The following is a 22589-nucleotide window of genomic DNA, read 5'->3' as shown; positions in this document are numbered from 1 at the left end:
TGCGGATGAAGTGGGTATTGGCTATGGAACATGTCAACAAATGTTGACGGATGAATTGTGCATGCATCGTGTCGCTGCTTAATTTGTGCCAAGGATCTTGACTGCCAATCAGAAGGCACAGTGTGTTGAAGTGTGCACGGACCTTCGTCACACCTCATCCGACAATCCAAGCTTCTTGTCACGAGTTACCACCAGTGATGAGAGATAGCTTTACGGTTATGACCCAAAGACAAAGCAACAATCGTCCCAGTGGAAGAGCCCGAGCTCTCGAAGACCCATGAAAACAAGTCACATGAAGAGCAAAGTGAAGAGCCTGATCATCATTTTCTTTAATACCAAGGGAATTGTGCACAAAGAATTCGTCCCACCCAACCAAATAGTGAATCCCGTGTACTACTGTGATGTTTTGCGACGCCTCCATGAAAACTTGCGGTGACGATGGCCCAAACTTGGCGTCAAGGGAACTGGCTGCTGCATCATGACAACGGCCCTGTCACACGTTCTTGCTCACCAGGACCTTTTCGGCAAAAAACAACATGGCGGTTGTACCCCACTCACCGTACTTGCCAGGTTTGGCTCCTTGTGACTTCGCGCTATTCCCAAAACTGAAACTCAAGTTGAAAGGCCGTCAGTTAGACACTCTAGAGAGAATTCAAGAAGCATCGATGGTGGTGATAAAACAGCCTCAAAGAACAGGACTTCCAGAAAACTTTTGACCAGTGGCAGAAGCACTAGGACCGGTGTGTACATGTGTGGATGGGAACTACTACGAGGGTGATGCTGACTATTAGTCCAAAGGTAAGGTCTTCAGCAGATGGTAGCACCAGTCCCAAAAATTTTGGATAGCACCTCGTTTATACTAAATTCCCTCTGCTGTGCACCAAAACGTGGCTTGTGGAGTATAGATGTAGGTGTAGATGGCCCATTTCACACCACTTCAGTGACCATTGCAATTTCTGGATGATGATGCTATGAAATAATTCCTGTGTGATTGCTAGGGAGCTGAAAAAATCACAATTTCCCTGCAAATTCTGCCTGCTCAGTAGAGCATAGAGCAAGCATAATTTTTTTAGCTGTGTGTTTAAAGCGAATTGCAGCAAAATATGTCGTGAAGCCAATGGATAAATTTTTTGTGGAAGGTGGGTAATAATGAATATGATGATATAATAATACAGAGTAACCTAAGGAAACGGACAGTTTTCAAATGAGCACAAAATTGGTGATTAATATCTTGTATTTGATTTGCATGATCACTTACAAAAACTAACTCTCAGGTGAGAGCCATTGTCTTGACTATAATTTTAAAAAGTTATTTGTAACTCAGGCCAACAGGTGGTGGGTGACCAAACCTGCCTTTTCTTTAATGTCAGCCTATGACTGTCTTAAACTTTGGGACTTTTTGTCATAGAAAGAAAAAAAAGACACAAGCAGACAAGTCTGGTGATCTTAGTGGCCACTAAAGAGCATCCAAACGAAAAATAAAAAGTGATTCTTCAAACTGCCACCGGTACATTTACAGTGTGTGATGATGTACCAGCCTGTTGAAAATTAGCAGTCCTCATGTTCATCTGTTGTCTCCACAATTTTGGCGGAAAGAACACATTCAGGATGTTTATGAAATATTCAACAGTTCCCTGTCAGTTGCTACTCTGTCAGCCTAGGGGGGAAAAAAATCAGATTACAATGACAGCAGCAAATGCATGACACACAGTCACATTAGGGAAGCAAAGACATCTCTCATGAATTATGAAAGGCTGTTCAATGAATGAAAAATAATTGCTGAGTTTGTTAACTGACCCATTAAAGTGAAAATGTGACTCATTGTTCATAAAATAATGTTACTGTATTTGAGTCATCTTCAAAGATCACATGTGGACACACAGAGAAGTCATCTTGTTTTAAATCCAAATGCAACACTTTCACCCTACAGACTCACTGCTCATTTGTAGACAGTGTGCATGGAGACATGCAGATCATCTCGGAATTCTGAGATTGCATCTCTCACTGTGGCAATTTTTTGAGATGTGCTGTGTTTTTATCATGGCCTGGTTGCTTCTTCTTAAAAATATTTCCCCCTGTTGTGGAAGCTGTAATCCGTCATAGGGTCAAATTGATGTTTGTAGCTGTTCAGTTAATGTAGCCATACTGCATTGACAGACTCAGCATTTAGGACAAACGTGTTGTACATAAACATGCAATACTCTCTCGTCCACAGTTCCACTACTGTTGAGTTGGGGAACAGTCCCAAAGTGAACGAGGTATACCGTCTCCCTCCCACCGCTGACTATGCTTTATTAGCTGTTCTAAAAATGTCAATTTTCTATAGTAACCCTGTATATTCAGGATCAATTAATCTCATACAGCCCCAAAAATATTACAGTTTATTCTTCTGATTACTGATGTTGGTACTAGAGAAATGTAGGATGGTTAGATAATTCCTTGAAAACATTCACTACAGTTTATTTATGTATTTATTTGTCGTATATTCCCATTTTTGATGGTATGTCATAATTGTATAATTCACAGGGGTGCTTTACCAGATGGAACTGAGGCATTTAAATCGGATGAGATAACTAATATAACTCATCACAAATTGTTCAGTTGCATTTCCTACCGTGCCTTACACCCAGGAGAAAAAATACCACCTATGGTGGAAGAAATAAGAGAGTTTGTTACTAGCCCTTTTGTCGATTCAGGGCATGTCAATGACATAATCCTGAAAATGAAAAAGACATTCGACTTGAAGGAAGTAGTGCGGCGGCGGCGTGAAAAGGACTCTGCTGACATAAAACAGTTGAGTATATATTGGGCAGTTGTTGAAACTAAGTGTAAATAAAAATGTCCTTGCTCTCGGCTTGATAAATGCCATCTGTTTTGAAGTACTTGCATTAATGACAGGTAATATGTCTATCTGTTTTGGAAAATTTCTAATTCAATAGAATAAGGCAATGTTCTTTGAGTGCTATTAGTATCATATGCACTGTTTTCTTTGTACCTTTTGTTGGTGTTAATTAGTGTGTGCAGCTTTGAATGCATTGCATGTCCTGTAGTTACCTTTATTTTAGTTTACTTAATCTATAACATTGGTAACAAACTGAATTTTTGTTCTATATAATGTAATTGGATAGATAAAATATCTACTCATAAAGCAGTGGTAGGAGAACATAAATATATAAAAAGTAAGTTTTTGCTTATGCAATCGTTTGGAGCATGTGGCTCCGTCTTCTAGCAGAAGGGTTGAAGAGGAAGGAAGAGGAGTGAAGGGAAAGGAAATGAAGAGGTTTAGAAAAAGGAGGAGACTTACTGGATGGCATGAGAAGGAAAGTCTTTCCTTCTCATCCCATCTGGTAAGTCTCCCCTGACTCGGGGTTGTGGGTGACTTGTCTGAACTCTACCCCTTTTCTTAAACCTCTCCATTTCCTTTCCGTTCACCTGTCTTCCTTCCCTCTTCAACCCTTCTGCTGCACGAAGGAGCCATTGGCTCATCCAATTACATTATATTGTTAAAAATTGATTACTTTCATTGTTGAATTTTTGTTCTGCATATTTAAGTGGATGGATTTACCTAATTTTTGGATGCTGAGTTCAGAATTGCAGTCATATTTTCTCCATATTTTTAAGTTTCTGAGAGACAAAATAATAAAATTATGTCCCATTTACTTCCAATATGTGGTGAACATTAATAAAATCAAATTTTATTATACATAATCGAAAAAATATTGAAACCTTTACATAAAACGCCAAAACAATCATCATACTATACAAAAAGCCCCTTGTAGCATGAAAACAAAGTTGAACATCTGTTTATTTGAAGAAATTGGATAGGAATGCTTTTGTATTGTAAAATGTCTCATATGTCAAAGCAGCAGTTGTTATTGGAGGGTTCCAGCATCCTTGACAGTGACATTTGCTAGTAGGAATGTCTTAGTGGAAGGGTTCATCACTAAAAGCACCCAAGTTTTGTAGGAAAAAAAAAAGTACAAAGTATATTTTTAGTGATATTCTACACCTGATTTTTTCTAGTTGTCCAACAGTTCAGACTCTAAAGAAACATAATTCTCATCTCTTCTGTTATCCAGAAGCCATGGACTTTGTCTTTTAGAGGACATCCAACGAAGTAACTCAGCATTCTTAAGTATAGCATCAAAGGTCTCATCTATCAAAAATTTTCTGGCTTGTGGCCTGATAAACACGTCTTCTTTCACCTTGGCCTCAGTGATGCTAGGAAAACCTTCTCTCAAATTATTGAAAGTCTCACATTTTTTATCAAGAGCCTTTGCTAAATTCTTCATCATGTCTAATTTAATATGAAGTGGAAGCATTTTGACTTGGCACAACTTATGGTTTGTTCTTAAAATTTTCCTTTCCTGCTGTATATGTTTACCTCATAGACCTTTCCTGGACAGTGTACTTGTTTTTGATGTCTTGTGTGCCTTAAAAAAGCCCATAAACTCTCAACAAAATTTAAATTGTGATCTTTATAATTGATTACATTTAGCTGCAGGATTACAATTTCAAGTGTATCCATATTGTCCATTAAATTAGCCAAAGTTACTGATAGAAGTTTATTGCCATTACACACCTTTCACTACAAATTGAGATTGCCACTTCAAAACATTCTGGCAAAGAATAAGCCAAGAAAAAAAACCATCTGCTGTCTGGTGACTGTTTTTAAAACTGACATTATGTAACACAAAAAAGTAACTCCATAGTGACACATTTTATATTTTGACTATAAAAAATAGCAAAATTGACTGAAAATGTAAAGAAAAAATATATAATTTTGAATATCTCAAAAAAGTTATGCGATACCACATTTCTAAGGGTGCATTTAGAATCTACAACCATAAATAGCCTTACATGGAAATTAATTTATCACATACCAGATGCAAAATGGTTGTTTCCCAGTGAAACTTATTCCACTCACTTTGGCGTGGTATAGTGAATGCATGGATATTATACCTGGAAATGCGTGTATTGATCTTTTGGTAGATAATTATTTTTAGCAATATTATAAAAGGGAAAAACTAGTTTGTAAAGGGTAAGGAATGATGAGAAGTGTTTTCATGGCTTGGTGCTGATGTATTATCAGGATATGGTTATGCTGTTAACAGTGATTATTACTCAAATAGTTGTGTGTGTGTGTGTGTGTGTGTGTGTGTTTGTGTTTGTGTGCACATGCCAGAGAGAGATTTGAAGCTTTGTTTTAGAATTGTTAAAGTTGCATAAGCCTTTAAACAGTTCCATTACTCTTATTTTTCACATCTCTATTGTGTATCTACTTCTTCTAGAATAGCATTTCCATGCTATTTCCGTGCTACTTCCTGCAAGCTTTGTGGTGTAGCTCCTCGAATTATTTTTTAGGAACATAAATGTTGAAGGGCTTACAGGGTGTTTCAAAAAGGACTTAACAGCTTTGAAAATTCATATAAATTAATTCATAGTACCTACAAAGGTGATTGTAGTGTCAATTTGTAGGGAAATATATCAAGTTTAGTGTCACATAGTTCGTTAGTGCCAAATGCGTTAAAGATGGCTGCCTTCGCGGGACCTGAGTGTGCTAGATGTGTGTTTTGGTTTGAAGAATTGAAGTCAGCGACAACAGCACAGCGCAATTACACTAAATATCCTCCCAGTAGGCCTACAATTTATAAGTAGCATAAATGTTTTGTAGAAACAGAGTGCTCGGTAAGACACGGGAAATCATCAGGTCGTCGAAGCACATCTGACAGCGTCGTTGGGCAAGTGAGACAACATTTTGCCAACAGCCCTACGAAATTGACCCATTCTGCATCTCATAAACTGCAAATCCCATATACAACTGTTTGGCACATGTTGAGAAACCATTTGCATCTGAAACTGTACAGATTTATGATCATACAAGCAATAAAAGACACTGATAAAATTGCTTGCAAGAACTTTTGTGCTGATATGTTAAATCGATTACATGAGGATGAACGTTTCTTGGACAAAATTATCTTTTCACTTAAGTGGCAAGGTTAACACACACAACTGTAGGATTTGGGACAGTGAAAATCTGCATCGAACATTGCAACACGCTCGTGATAGCACTAAACTGAATGTCTTTTGTGCATTGAGCAAGAACAAAGTGTACAATCCCCTTTTTTTCCGCGAGAGAACCATCAATAGGTCAGTGTTCCTGGATATGTTACAACAATTCTTGATACCACAGATAGATGAGGATGGCCAAGAACGAAATGTTTATTTCATGCGAGATAATGCACCACCCCACTACGTGGCTGACATCCAGGATTTTCTCAGTGACCGCTTTTCAGGGCAATGGATTGGCCATGATGTGCAAATTGTGTGGCCTCCACATTCCCCAAACCTGACACCACTCTATTTCTTCTTCTTCTTCTTCTTCTTCTCTCTCTCTGTCTCTCTCTCTCTCTCTCTCTCTCTCTCTCTCTCTCTCTCTCTCTCTCTCTCTCTCTCTCCTTTTTTTCCGGGACATTAATCAAGGATATCGTCTTTGTATCTCCTGTGACAGCTTCTCTGCCTGAACTTGGAGCAAGAATTTCCGCCACCAGTGAGCAAGCTACACCTGCAATGCTACCGTGAGTCTGGGAAGAAACTGACTTCCGATGGTATGTGTGTAGGATAACCAACGGAAGCCACATACAACATCTTTAGTTCAAGTTAAAAAAAAACTTGATGTGTTTCCCTACAAAATAACACTAAACCCAGATCCGTATCTTCTTTCAATAAATTTATATGAATTTTTAAAGTTATAAAATCCTTTTTGAAATGCCCTGTACTTCACTGTTTAGTCTGTGTAGAGCAGCACATTAAGATTAAGTAGTTCATATCTCTCTTACACATTTCTGAGTGATCCTCACAGGATTCTTGAAAGGTTCACTGGCCAGATTTCAGCCACAGATCAGATCGAGCAGTCTTCTATTTCAGAACAGCACACATCCAGTAAAGACCTTAGGCGATTAAATTATGATTTTAGTATGACTCCTTTCAGTACTAAACAAACACACAGAGTTGAATTGGAGAACAAGGCCAGAAAATCATTTGTGTACCAAAAAATCAGACATGGTGCGGAAGCATCTGGAAACATATATGGTGTCCATAAATTATCATTACAATTTTAGACTATAACAACTTACAATTATGCTATAAAATAACAACTGGTTTTCAACACATAACATTGTAACTCATAAAGTTTTGTTTCTACCTTAATACATGCCACTGTGTGCACCTTTATTGGCATGGACAACACCCAGTTGGTATTCTGTCTCCGCTCCAGTGCCTCCGTGGTCACATGTAAGTACACATGATGCTTTCACAAAACCCCATAGTTGGAAGTGTAGTGGTGAGAGATCAGGTAATCATGGTGGCCACAGAATTGGACTGTCTCATCTAGTTCACTATCCAGAAACTTTGCTCCCAGAAATTTTCGTACATCCAGTGCCCCTTATTACTGGAATATGATATCAGGTTGCACATGTTTCAGTTGTGACACAGCAGAGTCTCATAACATTTCAGGTAAATACTGTCAACAGTAGGCTGACTGAAACGGAATGGACCAATGAGTCAGCTGTGCGTAAGTCTGCAGCACACATTGAATGTAGGACTGTCTCTTTGCATTTCTAGTGCGATATGGGAAGACAATGATCCTCATATATTCTGGAGAGTGACGGTTCAAATGCAGTCATCCAGAATTAGGTTTTCTGTCATTTTCCTAAATCTGTTAATCCTAAATCCTGTGAAATGGTACAGCCAACTTCCTTCTCCATCCTTCCCTAATCTGGTCTTGTGCTCCGTCACTAATGACCTCATTGTCGACAGTGCTATATCTGTGAGTAGCCAGATACCGGTGCACTTCAGAAAAATAGGAGAGAAATGATGACAGTGTAAGGCAGTAAGACTGCCTGTGGATGGGACTCAAACTCACACCGGAGTTGAGCAAAGGCCTGACTGAATGGCAGACATGACACAGCAAGAGCAAGTCAACAGCAATGTATGCAACAACAAAGTGCAATGAACTTCTGACACAGTGCTGTCAACAGGTCAAGGACAAGCCACAATCCAAATCGAGACTAAAGAGGAAAACCAATACCAAAGCGAAATCATCAGCGAGTAGTCAGTAGTGTGGCAGAGACAGTAACAAATGCTATCAGGTGAAGTACACGGCTGACTTAGCAGTCAAGGTGTGGCAGTATTTATGCTAATCATGATGTGGCAGTATTTATGCTAAGCATGAGGGACACTATTGGCCACTGGCGAGATGGTGTTGCAGTCACTAGGCGAGTGCAACGGTGCAGCACCACTGTCCTCTTATCGTCCATCGAGGTCCATTGGGCTTTCAACTTCCACGCAGCCTGATACCAGAGACCGCAGGCATTAAACACTAATCTCATCCTCCTCCAATGCCTCTATGATCAAACAATGCAAGCTTTCACAGCTGGAGTTGGTGTATTTTGTTTTATGGGCATTAATCCATGGTCTGTGGAATATTTCTGTGCCTAATGTTTCACCTCCTAATGCTCAAGACATCATAGGGACTGTAAAGGCACAGATACGAGGTTCATAATCAAACAAGCTCAACAAGCTGAACTTTTCATGTGTATTGACGTAACTGTTGACGTATGACATCATCAAATCACTGCTTAAGATCATGGTGTCACATCTATGGAGCTTACATTGGGGAAGAGTTGGCACTGTTTGCTTCATGTAATTATAAAGACCACAGCTTGTCTAATTTCAATCCTTCTCCTTTTCCGTTAAAGTTGGTTTTGTGCTTTTGGCTTCTATGACCTCTTTAGGCATCATAGCATAGTAATGGTCAGATCTTGGTAAAATCATAGTATTGGAGAAACAAATTTGCAGGTTGTGCTACAATTAAAACTGGAAGATTATGGCCGGTGACTTCAGTTTGGCATCACAATGCAGAAAGCACTTGAAGACAAACATTTTGCTTCTGAGCAAATTTTCAGTGACGAAAAAACTTTCAACTTATCTGGAATGATTAATTGTTAAAATGTGAGAGTATGAGGCACTCAAAAATCCTTATGAAACAGTGACACATGAATGAGAGAATGAGATTCACTAAAGGTTAATATTTTATGTACAGTGCCACAGACAAAGAAGCTATATGGTCCGTTTTTCTTCTGTGAGAAGACTGTGACAGGTACGTTGTACCTCGATATGTTGTAGTTCTGGTTGTTTCCACAACAGACTACTCATTCCAAAAATTTCACCTTGCAACAAGACAGGACACTTCTCATTGGAGCATCGATGTTCGTCACTACCTAAACGATGAACATCCACATTGCTAGATTGGGCGCAGAGGTGAAGATAATGTGGTTCTGTTCCCTTGATTTTCCAGGTCACGTGACCTAACACCTTGTGCCGTTTTCCTTTGGTGGATCTCGTTTATGTACCTCCAGAGTCAAGAACACTTAAGCAGCTCAGAGAAAGCATCTATAGTGCTTTGATAACCATTGATAGGCTGTTGCTACATAAGGTATGGAACGAACTTGACTACCAGTTGGATGTGTATTGTGTGAGCAGAGGGGCATTTGTGGGACATTTGTGTAGTACTAAATGCAATCTTGATGGGGTTAGAGTTCTGTTCACACTTCAGTCATATTTGTACATGGAAATTGTAGAGCTTTGAAAATGAGTGAATAATTTATAGTAGCCCTGTATATTCAGAACTACTTCAAAGTGTGAAACCATGTGGCAGCCTGGGACTCAAATGTAAACCCTTGTCTGGATGGGCAATGCTCTTATTGACTGAAGTAGCCAGGCCAACTTTTACAAATCGAGATGAGTATTGGCAAAAATCCACATTGATCCAGGAACGGTTATTTTGTGTCTATACCAGTTAAGGATCACATTATTTTACATCAGGTTATTAACTTTGGTCTATGGTGACCATCTGCTGACCCAAGTACAAGCAATTTTTCCATCACATTGAGCCAGAATATGTAAATATGACAGTTAAAACGAGTAACCAAACATGCCTCGTCGTTATGAGTCTGTAGGGTCAACATGTCTGTTAGAATAGTTTATTTATTAAAAACAAAGATTCCAAGACTTACCAAACGGGAAAGCGCCGGCAGACAGGCACATGAACAAAACACACAAACACACACACACACAGAATTACGAGCTTTCGCAACTGGCAGTTGCTTCGTCAGGAAAGAGGGAAGGAGAGGGAAAAATGAAAGGATGTGGGTTTTAAGGGAGAGGGTAAGGAGTCATTCCAATCCTGGGAGCGGAAAGACTTCCCTTAGGGGAAAAAAAGGACAGGTGTACACTCGCACTCGCGCACACACACACACACACACACACACACACAGACACACACACACACACACACACACACACATATCCATCCGCTTGTGTCTGTATATGTGCGGATGGATGTGTGTGTGTGTGTGTGTGTGTGTGTGTGTGTGTGTGTGTGTGTGTGTGTGTGTGTGTGTGTGTGTGTGTGTGCGCGCGCGCGCGAGTGTACACCTGTCCTTTTTTTCCCCTAAGGGAAGTCTTTCCGCTCCCGGGATTGGAATGGCTCCTTACCCTCTCCCTTAAAACCCACATCCTTTCATTTTTCCCTCTCCTTCCCTCTTTCCTGACGAAGCAACTGCCAGTTGCGAAAGCTCGTAATTCTGTGTGTGTGTGTTTGTGTGTTTTGTTCATGTGCCTGTCTGCCGGCACTTTCCCGCTTGGTAAGTCTTGGAATCTTTGTTTTTAATATATTTTTCCCATGTGGAAGTTTCTTTCTATTTTATTTACATCATCATTAATTAGAATAGTTTATTTGGTATTTATAATTTTACATAATAATGAGAAAGTTTGTTTGGCATGATGTAATCAAAAAATTGGCCTCAGATCTGGAGATGGTAATTGTATGCTGAAATTAATAACTAGTTGTCAAATATAGTGCTCTGAAATTGGAATAAATACAAAATATTCAGGCCGACCAGTGGATCATGTCACACACTATGTCGAGAGTACTGGGTTCGAGTCCTGGCCTTGCATGCTGTCTTAAACTGTGAGAAAGTCTCACAGGACTGCACACTCTGCTGTAAAGTGGAAGATTTGTTCTAGATATGTTGCGTTGATTCAAGTTAAGTGCTAGCTTTTAGGTTGTCAAGCCACCTCCACAAGTTGTGCATCAGTTTTGCTGCTTATCCGATTGAAATTTCTCGTTTGGCCTCACTGGATGTCATTTGAGACCTTCACACTACAGAAAAATTATGAAATGTTCCTGGTAATTGAACATAGTGCCTCTGCATCAGTAGCTGTGATGTTAATCACTACACAAATGAACTTTTGTACCATATTTTCATTCTGGCTCACATCACAGTTTCAGTTTAATGGTTGATGCTTGTCTTAGTACAGAGTCTGTACATAATTGTTCTTAGCAGAGTGCTTCCCTGTTTTAAAGGCTCTCAAAAGGTGTAACACATTAGATGGCCCACAAAAATGGCAGTAATACTGACTGATAGTAAAAAATAAAAAAAATTTTTAAAAATCATCTTGAGAAATCTAAACCATTAAAATAATCTAATTGAAGAAGCAAGAAATAAGGTTAGAGTTTTGCAAAAGAAGTGGATTGTAGGCTTTACATGGGTTAAAGCTCACACAGGCAAGACAAGCTGGGCAATGGGGCATCCAGATCACAAGAAACATCAAACACCCCCAAAAACTGTTGTGGGACAAATTAAAAACAGCTCTGGAAGAATGGATGAAAGAAAGGCAGCAGACAGCAAAAGGAGTCATCGCAAAATAATATATATATTAATGGTGCACCACACTAGTGATCAGATTACCAGTCTCTCCTAATTTCATATGCACTGTGACTGTGCAATATGATAATGAGAAAGCACCATAAGTGTGTGTTGACCCTTTGTAAACAGTCATAGAAGGTCTTTTAAACGATATTCAATGCTGGGGACATCAAGTGAATTTGATTGCAAGAATTTTAGTAAATTGAACACTAGGGTAAGCAGTTTAACTAGAGGCATACTACCATTAATTCAGAATAACAGATGACACCAAGTGTTGGTTCACTAAGGGTAACAAAACTGTGGACCACGTGTTACTGGACTGTAGCAGCTTGGATAGACAGAGAAACATCCTACTGAAAAGTGTAATAATGAAGACAGTAACTGGCCAACTGGCAAGAGTAAACTTGTACAACTCATGTTTGAAAGGCTTCTATAAATTGTGTGATGCAATCGAATTTTCACATACTTGAATTCCAGTCACCATTTGCAAAACAAGCTCTGTGCTAATTTTAAGGCAATAAATAATGTAAGAGGTTACTACACAATATTTAAAATAACTGTTTTGTATCTGTAATAAAGGTTGTAATTAATTAACTGAAGCATGTAGTATTATCCTGTGTAATGGATAATGTTAATAATAATAATAAGTACATATTATGTTGCAAATTATAGAATTAAAGTCTAAAATAATCTTCAACCATGGGAAAACCTTTTTCCACCACATTGCTTACCCCATGTCTGCTAGTGCTGGAAAGTTAACAGAAAATTTTCTGTGCTTCATGTAAAAATTGTTATGTACAACTCTTTGTGCAGTGAGATGTTTTCACATGGCTGGATAGTACAAGTGTGTTCATGAAAGCTAGAGAATTGTGTTGGTATAATGGTTCATCACATTAGATTAATCATTCATGAAGGTCAGGCTCAAACATCTTCCATTTTTCCTGGTTTGTTTGTCAGATTATTCCCAAATAATGTGTGTCTGGACTGATTGACTTAACAAGAGGGCCACCCTGCAACGTACCTCTGAAAAAAGAGGCACCCAGTTTTGAAAATCTCAGTTGCTTGAAATGCCGCAATTTCCAGTGGCCAGTGTCTAAGCCTTTATGGAATAATGATGACACCTAGATGCTTAAAATAAGGTGGTCGTCACTACAGTATTGGTACCCTTGCTTCTTCTCCTTTCCATATGTTACAAGAACGTATGTGAAGACTTAAATTGTTTGTTCGTTACTTTAATTGCTACATGTTTTTTTAAACTTATAGTGATTTATAAATTCATGAAAAAATGTTTCAACAGAGCAGTTACAAATGGCACAAAATCTGAGAAACCAAAGGATTTTGACCAGCCTGGAACATCTGCTATGAGCAGTTCACAAGCAGCGAAGCCAAGTGGGTTTTTAGCTCACGGTAGAGTGAAGGTAGTTGGAACCACAAACCCGGAGAGCGATTTCCAGGAATTACTAAGTCAAGGAGAACCATTCTCCCAAGGTATGAAAGTTTTACATACTATACTTCCTTCCTAAACAGCTGTCTCCCAAATATTGTTTCTCACTGTATGTCCTGTACATGATTAGTAACTTCAGGTACATCTGTACTTTGTAAACAAACTTACACTCACACAGTCTGTTCTGATTCACCTGCTATGTGATCAAAAGTATCTGGACCCCTATTAATGGACATTAACACGGTATCCACCCTTCTGCTTTACGACAGCCAGAACTTGCTGGGGAACTATCAGTGAGGTGTCCGAATGTCTGCGGAGGACTAGGAACCCATTCTTCCTCAAGGGCCAAACCCAAAGAGAGTCATAAAGTTGGATGTTGGGGTCTCTAGCAAAACTGACGTAACTCGTCCCAAAAGTTTTCCATTAGGTTCGGTCAGACTCTGGACAGGCCAGTCCATTTTAGGAATGTTGTTGACCACAAACCTATGCCTCACCATTGTTGTTTTCTGACAGGGTGCATTGTCATCCATATGCAAACCATTGCCATCTCCAAACTATTCCTTTACTGTATGCAGTAGAATGCTCCAAAATGTGTTCATATCCTTCTTCATTGTAGTGTTTTCTTAATTGTAATAAGGGACCTATCCTGTAATCATAAAAAACATCACCAAACAGTGACACCACCTACTCCGTACTTCACTGTTGGGCACTACGCATGACAGAACGTAATGTTCTCCACGCATTTGCCAACCCAAGGTCACCCATTAGATTGTGAGAGGGTAGTCTATCTATAGTCTATCTATCAGTATGTGAGGTCTCCTGGACTTGGGTTGTTCCTTCATGTTTCCACTTCACATTCAACTTTGATAATATTATAAGGGCATAAATGTCCTTGATGCATTTGTTACTCAAGTGATGTATGATGACCAGTCCACATTCGAAATCACTGAGCTCTCCTGACTGAGCCTTTAGTGTGTTACTGCTTTGCAAAAGAAGTGGATTGTAGGCTTTACATAGGTTAAAGCTCACTTATTTTAATTGGTAGTCTGCCTCTCTTGACAGCTAGCAGTCAATTCTGCATTACAAGGGTAATCCCAAAAGTAAGGTCTCCTATTTTTTTATAAGTGCAGAACTGTATTTGTGTGGCAGTTGGTTACATTGTTATGAAGAGTGCTTCACGCGTTGTGTGTCATGCAAACACCGCACCGAGGTCTTGCCTTGGCAGCTGTTGAGAATGGAGCTCCCATTGGATGTTATCGCCAAGTGCAAATTGCGCACAGTTGTTCAGTTTTTGAATGCAAAGGGCACTGCGCCAATTGAAATCCATCGACAATTGGCGAAAGTGGATGGATGTCCAAAATGTTCGTAAGTGGTGTAGAGAGTTTGCAGCTGGTCGGACTGAAATTCACGCCAAACAGAGTAGCGGGAGACCGTCAATTTCTGAGGAAACAGTGTTGAAGGTTGAGCAAAGCTTGCGTGAAGATAGGTGGATCACCCTGGATGATCTCTGCACATTGCATCCTGAGGTTTCCCGAAGCACCGCTCACAGAACTTTAATGGAAACATTGAACTACTGGAATGTGTGCGCAAGGTGGGTGCCAAGCATGCTGACTGAGAACCACATGCGGCAACGACTTGATGCTTCCCGTGCATTTCTTCACCGCCTTGCAGCCGAACAGGACAACTTTCTGGACTGAGTTGTCATGGGTGACAAAACCTGGGCGAACCACTTTACACCTTTACGGAAAGCAATTCATCTCCGACAATCAGCTGAAAGAAGAGGTTCATAACTTTCTGAACAGCATGGTGGTGAGCTGGTATGACATGAACAAACACGAACTGCCACAGCGTCTACAAAAATGCATCGACAGAAATGTTGATTATGTCGAAAAATAGCTAAATGTTTAAGCTGTAAACTGATGTAAACCATTGTAGAAATAAACAGGTCTATGTACTTATAAAAATATAGGAGACCTTACTTTTGGGATTATCCCCATACATAGGGATGTCCAAATACTTTTGACCAGATAGTGTAATCAGTAGGAGTGTAATTCAAACAGTAGAGCTCCCACTCTGCTTGTTCAGTAGGTTTTAAAATACAGGGAGATGCATAAGTAAGTATACAGTAAATATTATTATTATAATAATTATTATTATTATTACTACTACTACTAAGTATAGAAAATAGGTTGGTAATGAAATGAGAATGAACAATTTATTATAGAAAATTACAGAAATTAGATATTTGAAGTCATAATAAGTTCAACATGTTAAGTGCTCATTGTCTTATGTGCTCAAATTGTCAGTGTTGGGGGTTTAAACATTCCTGTTGTACACTCAAGCACACTTTGGCACTGGAGGTCTACAGTGTTCCATGTCTTGGCATGTTCTCTTATGAATTGACACATATCAACAACAGTACATGGTTTTCTTGCAAAGACTGTATCCGTGATAACATCTCAAAAGAAAAAAGTATATTGGGATAAGGTCTGGTGATTCAGTTGGCCTGTCCACCTATTTGGTAACTTGTTGTCAAGAAACCCAAGCAGGGTTAAGTGTAATGAGGAGGAGCTCCAGTTTGGTGAAACTAGAACTCATTATTACCCTGCTGTAGACTTAAGTGTATAATTGCAGTATGCAACAACATATTTTTGATTAAATTGTTTTTTCAATTACAGCATATCAGTTTCTTGTGGTGTAGTACATACAGTCATGTCTGTTAACAGACCTGACAGCTTAAAATTTGCTTCATCAGGCAAACAGATCTATGGAATAATGCCATCATGTTGCATTTATTCATTCAAAAGAACCTAGCAGAGTTTTAAATTGTGATTAATTTTAAATGGTGATTTGTATCATTCCGTAGTTATTTGTGAAGTAATCTTGATTGAGACACTTGCAAACGTAAATGTTGCATTAAGTTACCCAAGGATCTACAGGAAATGTGCAACTTGACACAGGCTCTGCTTTTTTTTATTTCTTTGTGCTTCGTATAAATCCCTAGTACATAACAACCATTCCATGTTCAAAGATGATAACACTTGCTGGTTGACCACTCTGTGGTGCATTACAGATATATGAAGTTTGATCAAATTTTTCGCTCTACTTGTAAATTAGAAGCCTTTTGTTTGAGGTGTATTCTATCGTGTCCATTCCTGTTTAATCTGTTCAGCATTCTCTATCTTCCAGTATTATTTAATTGTCCACATATGTTGGTTGGTGCTTATATTACAAGCTGTGAGTATCAGAATATCTGGAAGAAGGTAGGGAAATGGTCTTAGAAGAGATAAAAATATAGTATGTTGATAATATTATGAAAATGATAGATTCTTTACAGACGAATGGAAAAACTGGTAGAAGCCGACCTTGGGGAAGATCAGTTTGGATTCCGTAGACATATGGGGAACACGTGAGGCAATACTGGTCCTATGACTTATTTTAGAAGCTAGATTCAGAAATGGCAAACCTACATTTCTAGAATTTGTAGACTTAGAGAAGGCTTTTGACAATGTTGACTGGAATACTCTCTTTCAATTTCTAAAGGTGGCAGGGGTAAAATACAGGGTGCATAAGGCTATTTACAATTTGTACAGAAACCAGATGGTAGTTAAATAAGAGTCGAGGGACATGAAAGGGAAGCAGTGGTTGGGAAGGGAGTGAGACAGCGTTGTAGCCTCTCCCCGATGTTAATCAATCTGTATATTGAGCAAGCAGTGAAGGAAACTAAAGAAAAATTTGGAGTAGGTATTAAAATCCATGGAGAAGAAATAAAAAATTTGAGGTTCACCGATGACTGTAATTCTGTCAGAGACAGCAAAAGACTTGGAAGAGCAGTTGAACGGAATGGACAGTGTCTTGAAAGGAGGGTATAAGAGGAACATCAACAAAAGCAAATCGAGGTTAAAGGAATGTAGCCGAATTAAGTTGGGTGATGCTGAGGGAATTAGATTAGGAAATGAGACACTTAAAGCAGTAAAGGACTTTTGCTATCTGGGGAGCATAATAACTGATGATGGTCGAAGTAGAGAGGATATAAAATGTAGACTGGCAATGGCAAGGAAAGCGTTTCTGAAGAAGAGAAATTTGTTTACATCGAGTATAGATTTAAGTGTCAGGAAGTTGTTTCTGAAAGTATTTGTATGGAGTGTAGCCATGTATGGAAGTGAAACATGGACAATAACTAGTTTGGACAAGAAGAGAATAGAAGCTTTCGAAATGTGGTGCTACAGAATAATGCTGAAGGTTAGATGGGTAGATCACATAACTAATGAGGAGGTACTGAATAGGATTGGGGAGAAGAGGAGTTTGTGGCACAACTTGACTAGAAGAAGGGATTGGTTGGTAGGACATGTTCTGAGACATCAAGGGATCACAAATTTAGTATTGAAGGGCAGCGTGGAGGGTAAGGATCGTAGAGGGAGACCAAGAGATGAATACACTAAGCAGATTCAGAAGGATGTGGGCTGCAGTACGTACTGAGGGATGAAGAAGCTTGCACAGTACAGAGTAGCGTGGAGAGCTGCATCAAACCAGTCTCAGGACTGAAATCCACAACAACAACAGATTTCTTGTCACCGTACAATGTAGATGTTGAGTCACAGAGAAGCACAACAAAGAAATATATGCTAAACATGTGAGCTTTTGGCCAAAAGGACTTCTTGTGAAGTAGACAATACAAAAACTCATTCATTCAAGACCAACTCATACACACACGACCTCTATCTCCAGCCACTGAGGCCAAACTGTGAGCAACTGTGCGTGACAGGAGAAGCAGTCTGGGTGGTGGGTGGGGAGGAGGAGGGATACCAGGGGAGGATGGGAGAGGATGAAGTGCTGCTTGTGGGAGTGTACAGGGATGAGGTAGGGACATGGTAGGGCAGTTGGGAGGTTAGACGAGTGAATGGGCAGGGGTGCAAAACTAGAGAAATAGAGGAGGAGAACTCCTTCCTTCCCTGCACCCACTGTGGCATTACACACCTTCCTACTCCACCAGTGCGGCCAGTCTTTTTGCCCCACCGCTACTTCTCTCCTTTTCACCACACCAAACCCGTCTCTCCAACCGTCTAACCTCCCAAATGCACACACTGCCCTACTCTGTCCCTGCCACTTCCCTGCAAGCTCCTACAAGCAGCATCTTACCCTCCCTCACCCCTACGCTGCTATCCGTCTCTGTCCTTGCCCCACCCCAGCATCCTCCTTACCATACCACCGAGATTGCTGCTCCCGTCGTGCGCAGATGCTCGCAGTCTGGCTTCGGTGTCCAGAGACAGTGGTTGTGTGTGTATGAGCTGTGCTTGAGTCAAAGTGTGGGTGTGTGTTATGTACTTTTCAAGAAGTCCTTTTGGCCAAAAGCTCACATTTAGCTGTATTTTTGTTGTGCCTGGCTCCTACTTAAAATTCCCATTACATGGCGAGTAGTGGTGTATTCTTTTCATAATATTCAAACAATGGAAGCTCCAGTTTGGAATATCAAGGATGTAAGGAAAAGATAGATTGCTACTTATCATTCGGATGACACGTAAAGTTGCAATCAGTCACAATTAACACACTTATAAAAAGCTTTCGGCCACAGACTTCATCAGAAAAAGAAAGAGAACACACACGCACATTCATTCACACAAGCAAGCACACCTCACACACACGTGACTGTCATCTCCAGAACAGATCAAAAACTGGATTTCCAGTTTTAGGATGTTGGGACCACTTTGTCTAGTTCATCTTTCAGTTCTTCATTTCCCTGTAGCCTGATGATCTGTGATTTCATTCTCTGTGACTTCATTGAAAATTTTCTCAAAGTGTAATAACCCCAGACACGGTAGTGGTCCATACTCAACAGTACTGTTTGCTACATGTATTGTTAACTGGGGACTACAGTAGTATTTTGCTGTGATCTTGTTGCTAGCAGGTTCTTATTAGTCATGTCAGGTTTGTTTCGTCATTTTTTTTTTTTTCGATAGTTTAAAAATTAGCCATTTTAGCAACAGAAATGGTTAATACTGATTTATTGCATATGAATTTCAGCATTCAACAGTATGAAGAGTGCAATAGAGAAGCTTGTGGAACGTTCATTCTCGCCCCAGCAGTATCAGAAGGCCCTCTCTGCTGTCAAAACTCTCAGGAGTAAATCTGTGGAAATAGAACCACTCTTATATAATGAGTGGATCACTCAGCATAAGAAAATGCTCAAAATGTTGATGAAGGAAGAATTCTGGAACATGATTGTTGCAGGTAAGTCAGATAACCATATGTTTAACAACCAAATCATTGTAAGGGCAGAAACTGTAAAATAATACAAGGATAGTTCAGTAGCAGCCATGTTAAGAGTGGCAACACCATTTTCCACAAAAACAAACTACACTGTGCAACAAATTTCCATTGAAAATTTCTATGTTTATTGGGGCGTAATATGATGTAAAATAGACACTGAAAGACATCCTTAGCTCCAGCTTCAGTGACATGTGCCCTGTTTAATACCATTGATATACATATTTATTTAGTTTAATTTTACTCATTGCTGTGTGTTGCTTCTGTGACTGTTTTAATTTCATAAAATAACAGACAAATCGCCTACAGTCACAGATCGTGATTTTATTTCGATGTACATAGCATTTTGAGCTCAGGGGGCTCATTTTCAGGTGTCTGACCACTCTATACCATTCTTCAAATTTAGGTTAATACTGATCTTGTTAAGATTATTTAGGTATATTACAAACTGGCTCTTGTGAATTCCAACTATACAGAACTAAGACAACATTGACAAATCACTTTCTGTTTTCAGTAGTGGCTACATAATTTTGAAATACAGTATGAGTAGACATATTTATGTGCATACACTGCCAGAAAGGAGAAGTAGTAGACCTGGAAAGACGGTGTCGATTTTAATCCAGTTACGGCATGTGCCACCTGGGAGATAGTAGATGTACTTATAACAGTTTCAACATTGTCTGCCCGCAGACGGTGTAGTGACATTGCTATAGTTCAATTCTTTTATCTTGGCGGTTCGCACATGCCCGCCCAGACGCAGGAGATTGCTGCGTTGCCAGTTGTACACACAAAGAGAAGCAGCGCCATAGTATAGTTCGCAACCTTACGTTTAGGGGGGAGCGCGCAGTTTATGAAGCAAAGCCACCACGGCCGCATTAACCCATTCGCTGCTACAGAGACGTGCTCTCCGCATTCCACGATTTTGTCGTCATTGCACTGCTCACCTGTGCAGACACACTGCTTTGACACACTTTATCATTCGATTTCACAAAAACTATTTGGCCCAAAAATTTGATTTTTACACATCTTCTTGACTGATACCTTCCCCCCATAAATGAGTTAATTTTGTTTCGATGTTCAACTCTGGTAATGTGCAGCATTAGATGTAGTAAACCATTGCACGAAATTTTGAAGAGTTTGCAGAGGTAAAAGTCCATAGGTCGATTTTAGTTGCCACTAGAAATTTCAAAAAATTACATTCAAACAAATAAAATTCATGAAGTAAGACACTTCGATATTGTTTTTAAATAAAGAAAATATTAAGTACCAGTCAAGATTTGAACTCAGAACCTTTCACTCAGCCGTCAAACACTATAACCATTATGCTAACGCAGCCTATCCTTCAATATGTATCTCCCGGAGGACTTTACAATATCAAGCAAAATACCGACAAACACCATTCGTATGATTATGAATTACTCACGTTTCGTCGAAGTACAATAGGAAATAAACAATTACCGCTGTTCTTTATTGCGAAAAAGCAGTTAGTGAGAACGTACAAACACCTTTCGTTGCTACCGCCTGAATTAGGAGGCTTATTGGTTGTTTGCTTTAATTAATTAACAGAATATGAAGCAATTGGTATGAAGAATGCATTTTCCAAACTTTCTATAAAAGAAAGTCTGCTATCAAGATATTGCGTTTGTTCAATTAATTTATTTATGACTGAACGTTTCTAAAACTGAAGACACTCGTCCGTGCACTGCAGTCGAGCTCTGGCAACGTTGTTCTCTGTTCATTGGCTGACTGTGTTTTGTGACGTCAGATGCACAGAATGAACCTAAACTCGGCCGCCATCATGAATGACGCGCACTTTACCACGGTGTTACCTGTGTCTAACCTTTAATAGAGTATGCTCATAGCAGAATGCTCAGCAGGGTGCAAACATGTGAAGCAAGCAGGTAACAATGCCACGGAGGTGCACTCATGCTTCCTACAGGCAATTGAACGAGTCTGAAGGGGTCAAACTGTGCCCATCTCAGTGGTGGGATGGTCATTTCAGAGAATTTCGATGTGCTGTCAGTTGTGCTATGTTGCTGTCTCAGTGGTCATGTGAAGATTCTCACACACATAGACGAGGTTCTGGACGTCTGTGCTGCGCAAACACCTGCCAGGATCATTGTATTGCAAGTGCAATAGTGGCAGATCTTACAGCTACCACAGCACGGATAAGAGGGCTTGTGAGCCCAGACATGTCAACAGGAACAGTTGCAAACCAGTTACTAGCAGGGGGACTATGGGCACACACACACCTCTTGTCCGTCTTCCACTCGTGCCTCAGCGTCGACATCCATAGCTCGATTGGTGCTATCTGAGGTTCCTTTGGGAGGTGGAATGGCTTGCCATGGTCTCCATTGATGATGCAGGTGATAGTTTTTTTATGCGTATGACATAGACCTGATGTGGACTCGCATGTGGAGTGCATTTGTCCATGACACACTGTACCCAGCCCAAGTCTGGGGGTCGGGGATGCGATAAGCTACAATTCTTGTTCATCTTCGGTGTTTCTGGAGGGGACACTAACCAGCACTTGTTACACGCAGAAAGTTGTTAGACCCATTCTTTTGCTATTCTTGCAACAGGAAAGTGCAGTGTTGTTCCAACAGTATAATGCTCGCCCACACTCCGCTCGTGAACTCGAGGAGTGTTTATGATAAGTGTGTCATTTACCTGCTGTCCCAAGTTTGTTGTTTCTGGAGAAAGGTATTTTTGTATTGGTGTCTTTTTACAAGTTAGCAATTTTTTGTGATGTTGTGCCTATTTCTGTTGTGTCAGTTGTTTTTCCTGTAGTGCTTCTATTACTGACATTGGCCTGTATTTTGTTGGAAAGTTTGTTGCCTGATTTTACTTAATACTGATTATTTATTGCTGTTATGTTGATGGTATCTATTTTTTGTGTTAGTGCTGTGGATTTTAAGAATAATGTGCGTGCCCTGTTCATCGTGGACCTAAATGCAGCAGACGTGTATGTTTGGATGGTGTGATGATTCATGTATTGTGATATCAGCATATGATGGTTTCCTGTAAATGTAAAAACTATGTTCTTGTTATTCGTCAACGATTGTGAAGTCTATGAAGTTTATGGATTGGTTTCTTTTATGTTCTGTAGT

General features: G+C 39.8%; 1 protein-coding gene across 1 annotated transcript in view; it reads left to right on the top strand.

Annotated features, from left to right (window-relative positions):
• Positions 1-22589, top strand: part of LOC126312744 (X-ray repair cross-complementing protein 5-like) — a 151416-nt gene that overhangs the window by 119538 nt on the left and 9289 nt on the right. The window contains exons 11-13 of the mRNA XM_049992242.1: positions 2527-2793; positions 13069-13259; positions 19237-19443. Coding sequence (XP_049848199.1) covers positions 2527-2793; positions 13069-13259; positions 19237-19443 — 665 coding nt within the window. The remainder of the gene's footprint in view (positions 1-2526; positions 2794-13068; positions 13260-19236; positions 19444-22589) is intronic.

This window comes from Schistocerca gregaria, unplaced genomic scaffold (assembly GCF_023897955.1).
Source record: "Schistocerca gregaria isolate iqSchGreg1 unplaced genomic scaffold, iqSchGreg1.2 ptg000449l, whole genome shotgun sequence".
NCBI classification, from domain to species: Eukaryota; Metazoa; Arthropoda; class Insecta; order Orthoptera; family Acrididae; genus Schistocerca; species Schistocerca gregaria.
This window is presented reverse-complemented; position numbering and strand designations above follow the sequence as displayed.